Genomic DNA, 13786 nt, shown 5'->3' on the forward strand with positions numbered 1-13786 from the left:
ATAATCTGGCCCTAATTTCTCTATCTAAATTTTAGCTCTAATTAGTGATTAAAATGACTCTTTTACAGTCAGATTCTTTTTTATTTTATTTTATTTTGTTAATCCTCACCAGAGGATATTTTTCCATTGGTTTGTAGGGAGAGTGGAAGAGAAACATTGATGTGAGAAAAACACATTGATTGGTTGCCTCCTGCATGAACCCTGACCAGAGCCCAGGCCAAGAAGGAGCCTGCAAGCAAGGTACATTCCCTTCACCAGAATTGAAACTGGGGCCCTTTGGTCCGCAGGCTGACGCTCCACCCACTGAGCCAAACCGGCTAGGGGCACAGTCAGATTCTTCTGCATATCAGTGCTTATGTAGCTTTGCTATTCCTACTCCTACTGCCCCTATCCACATCCTTTACATGAATATATATCTTATTTATTGTGAAAGAATAAACTTTATTTTAAAATTTTCACAAAAGATTATCTTCCTAATTTGTATTTTTATTGCTCTTTTGCTTACATCACACAACCTGCCATGTGAATTAGGTATTTCTCATTCTGTTGTTTTATTTTGTCAGTTCTCTAAGTATTAAAGAGTAAGTTCTTTGATTATATGAAGATACCTTTTTTTTTAATCCCTGGATAAATTCTTCATCTAACTCAAGCAAGAAAAATGGTTAAACACCAATAATTAATGGGCTTCAAAAGCCAGTGTTTCATAGCGGAGGAGAAAATACAGAAGCCAGAGTTTATTATGCAAGAGGAAGAAAAAGATAAAAAAGAAAAGGGTAGATAAGTTTATGTAAATATCTCATTTATAAATTTAGAGATTTTTCTAATTTCTTGATATTAAAAGTTTTTATCCAGTGCTTTACTCCGCCCCCCCATCCCCACCCCCACCCCCACCACCATTCTACCAGCCCTTAGTGGCTTTTCTTTCCTTTTCCTCAGGGTGCTTCACTGCTTTCTTCTGCCATTTCTTTCAAAATTTTTGCTCTTTATTTTCTTTCAGAGTTTCCTGCCTCCAGTTTCCCAACTTCAGCTCAGTCCAAGCTTCCATCTTCTCTGGTCCTTAGGAAATTGAGCAGAGAGCATTTGTGTTGTAAATTGCATATATTTTTCTAAGCACAGCTGCTCTCTTCCTGTTACTTGGGATCCTCTTAGACGTTCTTTCTTCGTTGTTTCATGATAGCTATTGCAAGCCTTCACCAGTCTCGTCAAGCCCTGTGCCTTGCCCCTGCCCTCTTTTCTCTCAAGAGAAGACCTTGCATCCTACTTCACTAAGAAAAATGGAACGTTGCAAATATGAATTCCCCACGTACCCTGCTTGTATGCATACAAACACATGTTTGTATGCCCTTATCAATATCTCCTTTCTCTGGGCTACAATGGAGGGTATCCTTCCGTTCCAGATTGGTCTCCGTCTGTCCTTGACTTTGTTCCTGTTCTTGGCTTTTGGTTTAAAACCGGGACATTGCTTTCCTTGTTACCGTGTCTCCCTGTGCATTGGCTCCCTCCCCTGCATCCTCTGGACCTCCTTGTAGGTCTTTCACATAAAAGACCGAGCCCGTTCACATGTACCTTATCTCTGCTTCCCTTCAGAGAAAACTCTTCATTCTTTATATACCCAGGCCACATTTCTTTACCTCTTATTCACCTTTTTTTCCCTTACTCACTTTTTAGCCACAAAAATGAGGCTTCTATTTCTGCCACCCCACGACCTTCCCATCATCAATTCCCCCTCTTACCTGTCCTCATTTTACAACATTGGTCTCTTGATCCTTTCCCTTCTCTTCCTGGTACCATTCTTTTTTGGATTTTCTCATTCTTACCCAACAAATTCTTAGTCACTTGAAAGGCTCTTTTCTTTCCTTTATGTGTTAGTACTCACAAAAGTTTTGCCCTTTGTTCTTTTCTCACCTTAGTCTACCTGTTCTCTCTTAGGGGAGCCATTCACTCTCGTGGCTTCAAATATTATATATTTATATTGTAACTACCTGGATGCTCCATTGGCTTCCAATATTAAAATATTGAGGACTGAAATAACTTTTTTTCTCTTTTTAGACCTGTTTTTATTCTCCCCTTTTAGAATTACTTAAGTAGAAGACAAATTCACCACGTACACAGATATTTGAGTTAGGACCTTGAACCTTTTTTTTATTCTTTAATAGTTCACATACAGTCCGCTCTAAGGCATATTGATTTTCTTTTCTTAAACATTTATTTTTATCTACCTGCTCTTCTCCATTCTTCTTGCTGATGCTTTTATTCATGATTTTTTGGGGATGAATCTTATTTCAAGCCTTGACCTTCTTCCATTTACCTTTTATGTTGCCATCAGAGTCAGTTTTTCACATGCATATTTGATACTTTTCTGCTTAAAACCCTTTCATATCATCCCAGTTGCCTCTCAATAAGGCCTCTGTTGCTTCTGCAGTTAAATCTTCTGTGCTTTGCCCTGATACCTGCTATCCTCTTGTCTTTCCCTCTTGTCCTTATTCTCTGGCTATTCCAGACTACTTGCTGTACTCTGAATTGGAAGCCCAGTTTAATGCTTCTTAATGGTTTTTGACACCGGCAAATAGTTCAAGATCTTGTATAAAACAGGTACTCAGTAGATCTTGAGTGTATGGTGAATGAATAATAAATGTATTAGAGGGTTTCTGTATTTCAGAGACTCATTTCATTTGCTAACAAGGTTATAATAGGAACTTCTGTAGAATTGACTATTAATTGGTAGAATTAAACACTAACTGACGTTTTCTATTGATTTCTTCCCTCCTTTAACTTATTCTTGAAGTCTTTCTTGATGATATAAGTCTGACAAACTTAGGCTTTTTTTCTTTCTTTGTTTTAGAATGAACGCTCTGTGTATAGTTAAGTTTTATAGGAATGCTTTTCTCCAGAGAGTTAGGTGTCAGGGGATCTTAAGAAACAGCAAGAAAATGATTTTTACAACCAAAGGACTTGTATGCATGCAGATAAGCATAACTGATGAATACAGACAGTAGGGGGGAGGGCATTTGCTGGGGGGCGGGGAGCGGCCAGGGCGAGGTCAATGGGGGAATATGTAATACTTTCAACAATAAAGAATTTAAATGAAGAAAGAAAAGAAAGTGATTTTTTAAAATTTATACCAAGTGTCTACATTATAGACTGCAAACTTGTTTAATGTTTAGAAGGGAATGATGACAGGTACTATAAAACATAATGTCATTAAAATAAATGTAATTGTTTGCTTCTCTCTTAAGGGAACAAACAGAAAACTTTCTACTACTCAGGGCAAGAATTACAATATATTTATTTCATCCACTCATTGTGCCTTTTGGGAAGATTATTGATCTATACACAAGGCAGAAAGCTGTTTCCCATAAAGCTGAGGAATAGAAAAGGTATGTACAATCAGGATAAATGAGTATGCCCATATATGGTAAGATTAATGTACTGTGGATCATTAGAACTTGGAGAAGGCATATGGTCTCTTCTATGGTACTTAGCAGCATACCTTTTACATTTCTGTTCTTTTCCAGTATGTACTTTTTCTTTCATGTGTAGGGTTTTTTTTGTTTGTTTTGCTTTTTTCTATTCATCCTTTCATACTTACCTTATTTCTTCCTGTCTTTCAAAATCCTACACATACTAAGTGCGCTACCCAGTTCTGGATTTAGAACTAGAAGATGAATTTAGAAGTAATCTATATTATCATTTTAAGTTCTGGTTCCCTAGAAACTGGTAGTGATCTTTTGGGCTAATCACTTAACTGTAGTTTCATTTTCTTTATTGGGAATAATTGAATAATGATGTCCATGTGGCTGGGCTCACAGAATTTTTGTGATAACAAGCGTGAGGTTTGAGAGCACTGTTTTATAAACTGCAAAGCCTTGCATCATTTGATATTTTACTATGTTATTGTTTCCTCAGTTCCCATTTTTAACGTTTTCCCCATCAAACTTCAGCACATGCTATTCATTATCTTCTTTACCTCCCTTAAAACTTTAAGTCTATACTAGAAATCTACACTAATAAAAGAGAAACATGGTAATTGGCGTATGACCGCTACCCTTTTCATTGGCTAATCAGCGAGATATGCAAATTAACTGTCAGCCAAGATGGCGGCCGGCAGCCAGGCAGCTTGAAACTAACATGAGGCTTGCTTGCCTCAGTGACGGAGGATCATTGGAGGAAACCAACGTTCCCTGCCTGCGGCTGCAGGCCTCTGAGCGGGCAGTTTAAGAAACATTGTAACAAATACCGCCAGACTTCAGCCAGCAGATTCGCAACATTGTAAGCAAAGGCCAGAAACCTACTTTCAGCTGCGGAGGCAGGCCTAAGAGCTGGAGCCAAGCCTCAAGGTAAAGCTGGCCCAGAATAAAAAGAAAAAAAGGAGTGGTTGGGAACTTCAGTCACTCCCAGCCTGAAAACAGCCCTCAGCCCCTCACCCAGACTGGCCAGGCACCCCAGTGGGGACCCCCACCCTGATCCAGGACACCCTTCAGGGCAAACCAGCCAGCCCCACCCATGCACCAGGCCTCTACCCTATATAGTAAAAGGGTAATATGCCTCCTGGCACCGGGATCAGCGTGACAGGGGCAGCGGCCAAACCCCCTGATCGCCCTGCGGCTCTGTGTGTGACAGGGGGCGGGCCCCAACCCCCTGAGCAGCCCTGCTCTGTGCCTGATAGGGGGGAGCTCCTCAAACCGCCCCCTCCCCCACAGGCTCTGCTCTGTGTGTGACGGGGTAGAGCCATAACCTCCCCATTGGCCCTGCCCTGAGTGTAAGAGTGGCAGCGCCCCAACCCCCTGATCGGCCCTGCTCTGTTGGTGATAGAGGTCGACGCCCCTACCCCCGCTCCACGGGCCCTGCTCTGTGTGTGACGGGGTAGAGCCATAACCTCCCCATCGGCCCTGCCCTGAGTGTGAGAGTGGCGGCGCCCCAACCCCCTGATCAGCCCTGCTCTGTGGTGCCCCAACCCCCTGATTGGCCCTGCTCTGTGCGTGACGGGGTGGCGCTGCAACCTCCCTATCGACCCTGCCTTGAGTGTGACAGGGGATGGTGCCCCAACCCCCCAATTGGCCCTACCCTGAGCGTGACTGAGGGTGGCATCACAACCTCCCAATCTGCCCTGCTCTGTGCATGACGGGGCGGCGTCCCAACTCCCCAATCGGCCCTGCTCTGAGCCCGACCAGGGGCTGCACCTAGGGATGGGGCCTGCCCTCTGCCACCCAGGAGCAGGCCTAAGCCAGCAGGTCGTTATCTCCCGAGGGGTCCCAGACTGCGAGAGGGCACAGGCCGGGCTGAGGGACCCCCCTCCCCCCCGAGTGCACAAATTTTTGTGCACCGGGCCTCTAGTATAGTATAAAGATCAGCAAACTTTTTCTGTAACATGCCAGATAGTAAATTGCCGCAGTCTTTCCGCTGCAAGGGTTCAGGAATCTGGAGAAGGGCTGCATATGAATGAATAAACTAGACAAGAAATATAAATTTGGAAGGCATTTTGGGGGAGCCAGGGGAGGCTTAGCTCTAGTGACTGAGCTCTCTGAATCTCCGGACCCATATCCTTTTTATTTACTGGAAAACACATTGGCCCTTTAGGAATGCAAACAGGCATATCACAGGTAAAATTTGGTAAATAGGAAAAGATGATCAGGTTGGGGGAAATGCCTAATAGCAGCAGATAAACAGGAAAAGATAGGGAAATGCCGTCGGCTGTTCCAGCAGCAGGTAACAATATGCAGATTTTCAGCCCTGCTGAATATGTCCATTCAACCTTTTGAGGACTTCTCGCATTAATTATGACCCGCTGGACTTAGCCTCCAGCAGTAAATATTTTAGGTTTTGTGGGCCACATATTGTCTGTGTTGTGTAATCTGTGTGCGTGTGCGTGTGCGTGTGTGTATACTATACACATAGCTGGCTCAAGATTGCTACCCTTAGAAAGACCTCCTTCAAGGTTGGACCTTGGCTGGCAACTGGGAACTTGGATATCTCACTATTCCCAGAACTGGTTCACTGTTTGTGTACACAGTGTGGTTTATGCCGAATATTTGCCTTCCTTCTGGGTGTCTGGAGTCCTGGTATGGACTAGGCAGAGGATGCTAGGTGATTAACTCCCAATAAACACCTTGGGCACTGAGTCTCTAATAAGCTTCCCTGGTGGACAGCATTTTATGTGTGTGGTCACACTTGTTGCTGGAAGAATTGAGTGTACTCTGTGGATTTCACTGAGAGAGGACCCTTCGACCCTTGTACCTGGTTTCTTCCAGACTCACCTTATGCACGTTTTCTCTTTTGATTTTGCTTTGTATCCTTTTGTTGTAAAAAATCATAGCTAGGAATACAGCTATATTTTGAATCTTGTGACTCCCCCTAGTAAATCATTTAATCTGGCCATGGTTTTGGGGACATCTGACACATTTTACATATCTTTAAAAGTTAAAAAAAAAACACACTTCTAGCTTGTAAGAAAATTAGACCATAGTGGTTAGAGTTTGCTAATCTTGTTAGTGTATCTTCATTTTGAACACATTTTTGTACTGTTTCCTTGTTTTACTTACCTAAATCTTTTTAGGCTGATTGTGAGCTCCTTGAAAAAACAATTTTACATATTGCTCTTTTATCTTCTGTGGTAGTATAATTCTAGGCATACTGGGCACTCAGTAGAGAACTGACTTTGAAGAGAAGAGACACCATTTAATAGGATATTGTTAAATTATAAAAATAGAAAGATTAATATATACTTGTGATGTTATTACAGATATTTAACTGAAGTTTATGTCTATCATCTGTTATTTATTTAGCACTTTATTGACTTTTAACATCTACATTTTGGCCTATCAGGTATCATAGGTCTTCTATAAACTCAGTTTTGAGAAATCTATTTTACTGTATTAGCATAGGTCAACATTTACTTTTAAGTTTCACCAGAATTTTTTTAGATGAAGATTCTATAGCAGTGGTTGGTAAACTATAGCAATTGGGCCAAAACTGGTACATCGTTTTATATGGCTTGTGAGCCAAGAATGGTTTCTATGTTCTTAAGTTATTACAAAAAGTAAACAGAATATTTTGTGACATGAGAAAATTATGTAAATACCAAATGTGGTATGCATAAAGTCTTATTGGAAAATGGCCACAATTGTTCACTTACATATTGTCAAGATCAGAATTATTTATGAGAGATACTATTTGACCACGAAGTCTAAAATAGTTACTATCTGTTTTAAAAAATGTTTTCTGACCTCCATTCTACAGTGTTATTTAGATAAGTTAGCTGGACCAACACATTGAGCTGAATTCTATTGCTCCTAATTGAATAAAATAAAACAGTCCTGATCAGATTGGTAGATCTTCCTCTGGTACGTTTATATTAACTGATTTGTCCAACATAAATAGCAAGACTTCACTGTCACTAAAGAAACTACTGCATTACTTGCCGTCTTTTAATTTACTATGTTTAATTTGTTCTTCTGGAGTCTTCTTTCTTGGATTATAGCCCCCTTCTCCCTGATTATACCACAGGCTCTGTGAAAACTCAGAATAGGAAGCTCAGTTAAATTTTTTTAAGTTGTAAGTCTGTGCTACAAAATAATTATTTTCTGTTTCTTTTTGAAGATTCAGTATCCCTTACAGATCTTCTGGTTCTGTTCATCCAACTTATCTATTACTCACCAAGTTGTCCAAAGATGACATCAGCTGCACATTTAGGTAACTGTGCTTCTATTTTAAAATATTAAAATATTTTAAATATTTACATCTAAGAAATATGTAAATATTCTATTGTCTAGATATTTTGAGTGATTGGCCTACTTCAGTTGAGAAGTTTCCTAAGATGCAGTATTATTCATAAGTTACATTGGTCCTGGAAGTAAACCATGAAATTTAAATTTTTTCATTGATGTTTTAAGATGTTTCTAATCTACTGCCTTTTTATGTAAAATCAGTTTTACTGGGAATTTTAATGTTGTTTATTAAGATTAAGATGTTCTTAAGAAATGCTATTAAGGGACGATTCATTGATAGGCACTGATACATATATGTATATTTTATTTATTTAAATTTTTTATTCTTTATATATTCCTAGATGTTTTGATTATCTTGCTTGTTTTAGCTCACACCCAAAACTTCAGGATCTTTTCTTCTTACTAGAGAATAAAACCAAACAACCCCAACATCACACCTTTATGTTTTTTAGTAAAATGGCTGATAGTGTTTAATATTTAAAAACCATTTTAAATGTTAACATTTAAAAAATAACATGATTTTTCCTTTTAATATCAATGAAAGTTTCCAGTACTTTATCTGAACACCCTCATAATCCATAGGCTCATAGTGTCCTAAACCTGGAAGTTACTCTAGAAATTCTGGCACAGATTCTGAGAGGAACTCAACTGAATCATAGAAAAAAATGGTTTGGACCATATATAATTGATAGATGTAGTATATATGTGCAGTTATAATAGCTTGTTAGTCCTAACAATGGTTCTCAGACTTCATTCTGCCTTTACAGCATTTACATCTATAAAGTACTAGGCTAGGTTGCCCTGCTCTATGCTCCTACAACATACTGTGCTTCCTTTATGATAAAAATTTTCTTCTTTGTTATAACAGTTTTTACTGTCTTGGTGTACCATTTAGTTGGCTTTTACAAAATATTTTTATTTCTTTTTAGAGAGCAAGGAAGAAAGGGGTGGGGGGGGGGAGAGAGAGAGAGAGAGAGAGAGAGAGAGAGAGAGAGAGAGAAATCAATGATGAGAGAGAATCATTGATGGGCTGCCTCCTGCAGGCCTGGGAATCAAGTTGTAATCTGGGCATGTACCCTAACTGGGAATTGAACCTGTGACTTCTTGGTGCATGGGACGACACCCCACCAACTGAGCCACACTGGCCAGGGCATAGTGAACTGTTTTTAATCTTATTTACTCCTGTCTACAATGTTTAGCATAGTGTCTGGCATACAGTAGACACTCAAAAATAATAGATAATTGGATGGATGAATGATGGCCATATGCTCATCAATAATCACTCTCATTGCAAACAGTGTTTCTCATCTGGAGATGGTTGGAAAAAATTACTTCCCTTTCCTTTTACATTTTCTTTTTGTTAAGTATTAACTTGAAGTCTTAGTGTGTTCATGGAGTATTGAATATTATAACAAATTTAGAACATTGGTATTATTTTAATACTAGATGCCCAGTGCACGACATTTGTGCACTGTGGGGGATGGAGTCCCTCAGCCCGGCCTGCACCCTCTCACAGTCCAGGACCCTTTGGGAGATGTCTGCCTGCCCGTTAGGCCCACTCCCCACGGTCCTTAGCGCTGCTGTGGAGGCGGGAGAGGCTCTCTCCACCGCTGCTGCGCTCACCAAATGTGAGCCTAGCTTCTGGTTGAGCGGCGCTCCCCCTGTGGGAGTGCACTGACCACCGGGGGGCAGCTCCTGCGTTGAGCATCTGCCCCCTGGTGGTCAGTGCGCATCATAGCGACTGGTCGTTTCACCATTTGGTCAATTTGCGTATTAGGGTTTTATTATATAGGATTGTATCTTTCTAGGACAATTGTGAACTGCTAACTTTGGTTCCTTAGTTTCTTCATGTAAAACACTATTTTTGTACTAGATTAGGTCAAATAATAAGAAAATTCTTTAGTTTATGAAACTAAAAATATCATTTAAGGACCATTTCTCATGTTACATTCATGTGTACTGTATTTTAAAAGAAAAATTTAAAAAATGCTCACTCATTTCACTGGTTTTATGGTACCACAAGAATATAGTAGTCTACAGGAAAGTTTCTCCTCTCTGCACCCTTCTTTTTGGCCATTATTTTACCTTAATAACTAATTTTCTACCAGAATCAACTCCTGAATACATGTAATATTATCCTATCTAATAATAGAGAAACATGGTAATTAACCATAACTTCGCTACCCTTCCCATTGGCTAATCAGCGAGATATGCAAATTAACTGCCAGCCAAGATGGCGGGTGGCAGCCAGGAAGCTGAAGCGAACATGAACATGAGGCTTGCTTACTCCAGTGATGGAGGAAGTCAGTGTTCCCCACCTGCGGCAGCTCAGCTCTGAGCTCCGGATGAAACAATGTTGCAATTATAGAACCTAAACAAACCCCAGAAACCTGCTGTCAGCCAGCTCGGCCTCAGAGCTTAGCGCGGCCAGTGATGGCAACAGAGTTTCAATTATAGAATCTAAACAAACCCAGGTACCTGCTTTCAGCTGGCAATGACCTCAGAGCTGGAGCCTGCTCTCAGCTCCAGTGACAGCTATAGAAGGTAAATTAATCCCAGAATAAAAAAAAAAACGAAAAGAAAAAAGGAGAGGCTGGGAGCTTCAGTCTCCCACCAGCCTGAAAACAGCCCTCAGCCCCTCACCCAGACTGGCCAGGCACCCCAGTAGGGACCCCCACCCTGAAGGGGGTGTGACCAGCTGCAAACAACCATCATCCCCTCATCCAGGCTGGCCAGGTACCCAAGCAGGACCCCCACCCTGATCCGGGACACCCTTCAGGGCAAACCAGCCGGCCCCCACCCGTGCACCAGGCCTCTGTCCTATATAGTAAATGGGTAATATGGAAACTGACCCTAACAACAGAAGGACTGGGAATGACTGATCACTATGACACACACTGACCACCAGGGGGCAGACGCTCAATGCAGAAGCTGCCCTCTGGTGGTCAAGGCGCTCTCATATGGGAGGAGCTCTGCTCAGCCACAAGCCAGGCTGATGGCTGCCAGTACAGTGGTGGTGGTGGGAGCCTCTCCTGCCTCTTCAGCAGCGCTAAGGATGTCCAACTGCAGTTTAGGCCTGCTCCCCTCTGGCAAGTGGACATCCCCTGAGGGCTGCCGGGCTGCCAGAGGGATGTCTGATTACCATTTTAGGCCCAATCCCCTGGGGAGTGGGCCTAAGCCAGCAGGTGGTCATCCCCTGAGGGGTCCCAGACTGCGAGAGGGCACAGGCTGGGCTGAGGGACCCCCATCCCTCCCGAGTGCACAAATTTTTATGCACCGGGCCTCTAGCATATAATAATAAAAGAGAAAGTATTTTCCAGGAGGAGAAAAGCTCTAAATTTGCTTCTAACCCCATCCTTGCTGTCAAGCAATGATTTAATGTCAAACAGTGAGTGATCTTATATTGTTGTCTTTTGGCATTCATATTTTGTAATTTACTCACTTTTTATTAACTTGAAGATACGTTAAGCTAGATGATATCTCCTTAAGTTTTAGGTTACAATTTGGTATTACATCATCCTTTGGGCATTGTATTGTGTGATTTTTTTCAAACTGTTTAATCTTGATGTTGAACTTTTTTTGGAATGGTAATAGCTAATCCATAACTAAAAGATATATTAAGCATTTAATGTCAAAAGGTTTAATTTAAAAAAATACTTCTTCCATTACAGAGAATTACTCTCCTGCAGCAATGGTGACTGAAGTTCTACAGATACTCTGTGACCAAAAAGAATGTGCAATTGAATGCTTATGTAACAAACCTGTGGTTGAGGCACTTCTTCAGCCTATTCATAATTTAATGAAAGGAACTAAGGTTGGTATTATTTACTAAAGAGAAAAAGTCTCTTAGTTGGGTATTAGTGACTATTCAATGGGGTTTTATTTCTAAATTTGATATATTTAAAAATTATTTTATTATACCATTTTTCCACATATGAATGTACTTTATGCCAAGAGATTTTTATTTATTGTTAAATTATAGTTTATGTAGTCAATTGATTTATTAGACAATATGGGAGAAAAATACATATAACATCTTAAATTTTTTTTTTTCTAGTTAGGCTTAGAGCTGATGGTTGTAAGGACAAAGATAAGTTGTTCTATTAAAAAGCTATTTGTGTTTTAAATCTAATCTTGTGAATGTTTTATTATTTGTTTTAATGGCAATTTTATGGCCTTTGGAAATGTGATTGTTTTCTGAAGAGCCAGCTCTGTTTTATATGAAGAACTAATGTCACTTGAGGAAAAAAGCTTATAAACATCCTGGTTCCTAACATTTGTATGTCTCTCTACAATTTGTATAGTATATTTCTTCACATTATGTAATGTAATCCTCACAACTGAGGCTCAAAGGAGGAGTGACTTGTTAAAGGTCATATTTAACAGGTGGCAGAACTGGTACCACTACTAGTACTGTTGTCTGTAATATATTCCTCCTCTTCTGTGACTTCAGCTTCTGGGGAATGACTCAAAGTTTATCAATGAGCTTATCAATAAGTTAAAAGTTGCCTGGCTAGTGTGGCTCAGTGGTTGAGCATTGACCCATGAACAAGAGATCACCACTTTGATTCCTGATCAGGGCATATACCTGGGTTGTGGGCTTAATCCCCAGTAGGGGGTGTGCAGGAGGCAACTGATTGATGTTTCTCTCTCATTGATGTTTCTGTCTCTCCTCCCTTCTCTATAAAAATCAATAAAAAACATATTCAAAGAAGAAGAAGAGACACCATAGAGTGTATGCTGTCTTTCTCTAAAAAACAAAATAAAAAACAAACAAAAAAAAGAAAAAATAAATTAAGCTAAATGTTTTTGTCTTTCCATGTCTGTGTTATGTAGTGTTTTTATTGGTTTCATCTCTCTCAATGGACTGGGCAATTGCTCACCCATCCATGTATTCATTATTCATTGCTTATTCAGAAAACATTAAGCATTTATGTGAATGCGGTGCAAAGTATGGAATTCTGGGAAATTAAGAGGATATAATGATAAATTATTTTGATGGTCTTACAGTCAACTTCCAGAAAACAAAATAGAGAAGAAACAAATAGAATACCTAATACAGCTTAATTTAATAAAATGCCATAATATAAATAATGTTGTAAATATAAACCATATACCAGATCTGAGAAATGTGTTCTTGAATCTTAAACCATAGAAATTGTTTGTGTCTTTAACATCTTTAATTTCTTATTTTCTTTTGACATCGATTGGTTGCCTCTGAAAACTGTGTTTTTATGAGAGAAGGAAAGTATTTTAGGCAGAGAAGTCGCTCAAAAAAAGATATCTAGTATGAAATACACTAACAGAGTGGTCGGCAAACTGTGGCTTGCAAGCCACATGCGGCTCTTTGGCCCCTTGAGTGTGGCCACTAAGTTTCAGTCGCGCTGTACGTGCGCGCCTGCACATGGTATTTTGTGGAAGAGCCACACTCAAGGGGCTGCAGTTTGCCGACCACTGGACTAACATAATGTCTGATATAATTAGGAATTCTTCAAGTGAATATACCCGACTCATTAGTTAAGGTAAGCCACTGAATTTATTGGAATTGGAATATATTAGTTGCAATGTATATTCAGGTTTACTATAGAGAATATGAATGTTGGCATCCATGCAGGTACAGGTGAATAAGTAGGTCCCAGAAAGAGTAGGAACTTTAGTAGACTTCAGCACGTTGATGGGTTCTAGCATGAACATGACTCTCTAGTTTTCAGTATTTTCTTTGCACTAATTTGCTATACGCTGGAAAATATTTTTTAGTACATTCATTTAAAATAAAAAATGAGGAAATATGATTGGTCCAGCCTATGTTTTCTCATTAGGGGACATCATTGGCTATTGGCCAGCCCATGAATTGGCTGTCCTTAGACCTACAACTTATGACTACAACTTAGGAAAGGATGCTATCCCCTAAAAAGGATGGTAGTGTGTTAAAGACTCTGTATAATAAAATTAGATTGGATATACAGGTAAACCTTATTTTATTCTGCTTAGATTTATTGCACTTTACAGATGTTACGTTTTTTACAAATTGGAGGCAAGACCCTCCACCAGCCAAAAGATTA

The 13786-nt window shown here is 40.0% G+C and overlaps 1 protein-coding gene across 1 annotated transcript in view; it reads left to right on the plus strand.

The window, feature by feature from the left end:
• Nucleotides 1–13786, plus strand: part of TBC1D32 (TBC1 domain family member 32) — a 127258-nt gene that overhangs the window by 25765 nt on the left and 87707 nt on the right. The window contains 3 exon segments of the mRNA XM_081094753.1: nucleotides 3237–3377; nucleotides 7597–7689; nucleotides 11396–11538. Coding sequence (XP_080950879.1) covers nucleotides 3237–3377; nucleotides 7597–7689; nucleotides 11396–11538 — 377 coding nt within the window.

This window comes from Myotis nattereri (genome assembly GCF_964212035.1).
Source record: "Myotis nattereri genome assembly, chromosome: 6".
In the NCBI taxonomy this organism is placed as follows: domain Eukaryota; kingdom Metazoa; phylum Chordata; class Mammalia; order Chiroptera; family Vespertilionidae; genus Myotis; species Myotis nattereri.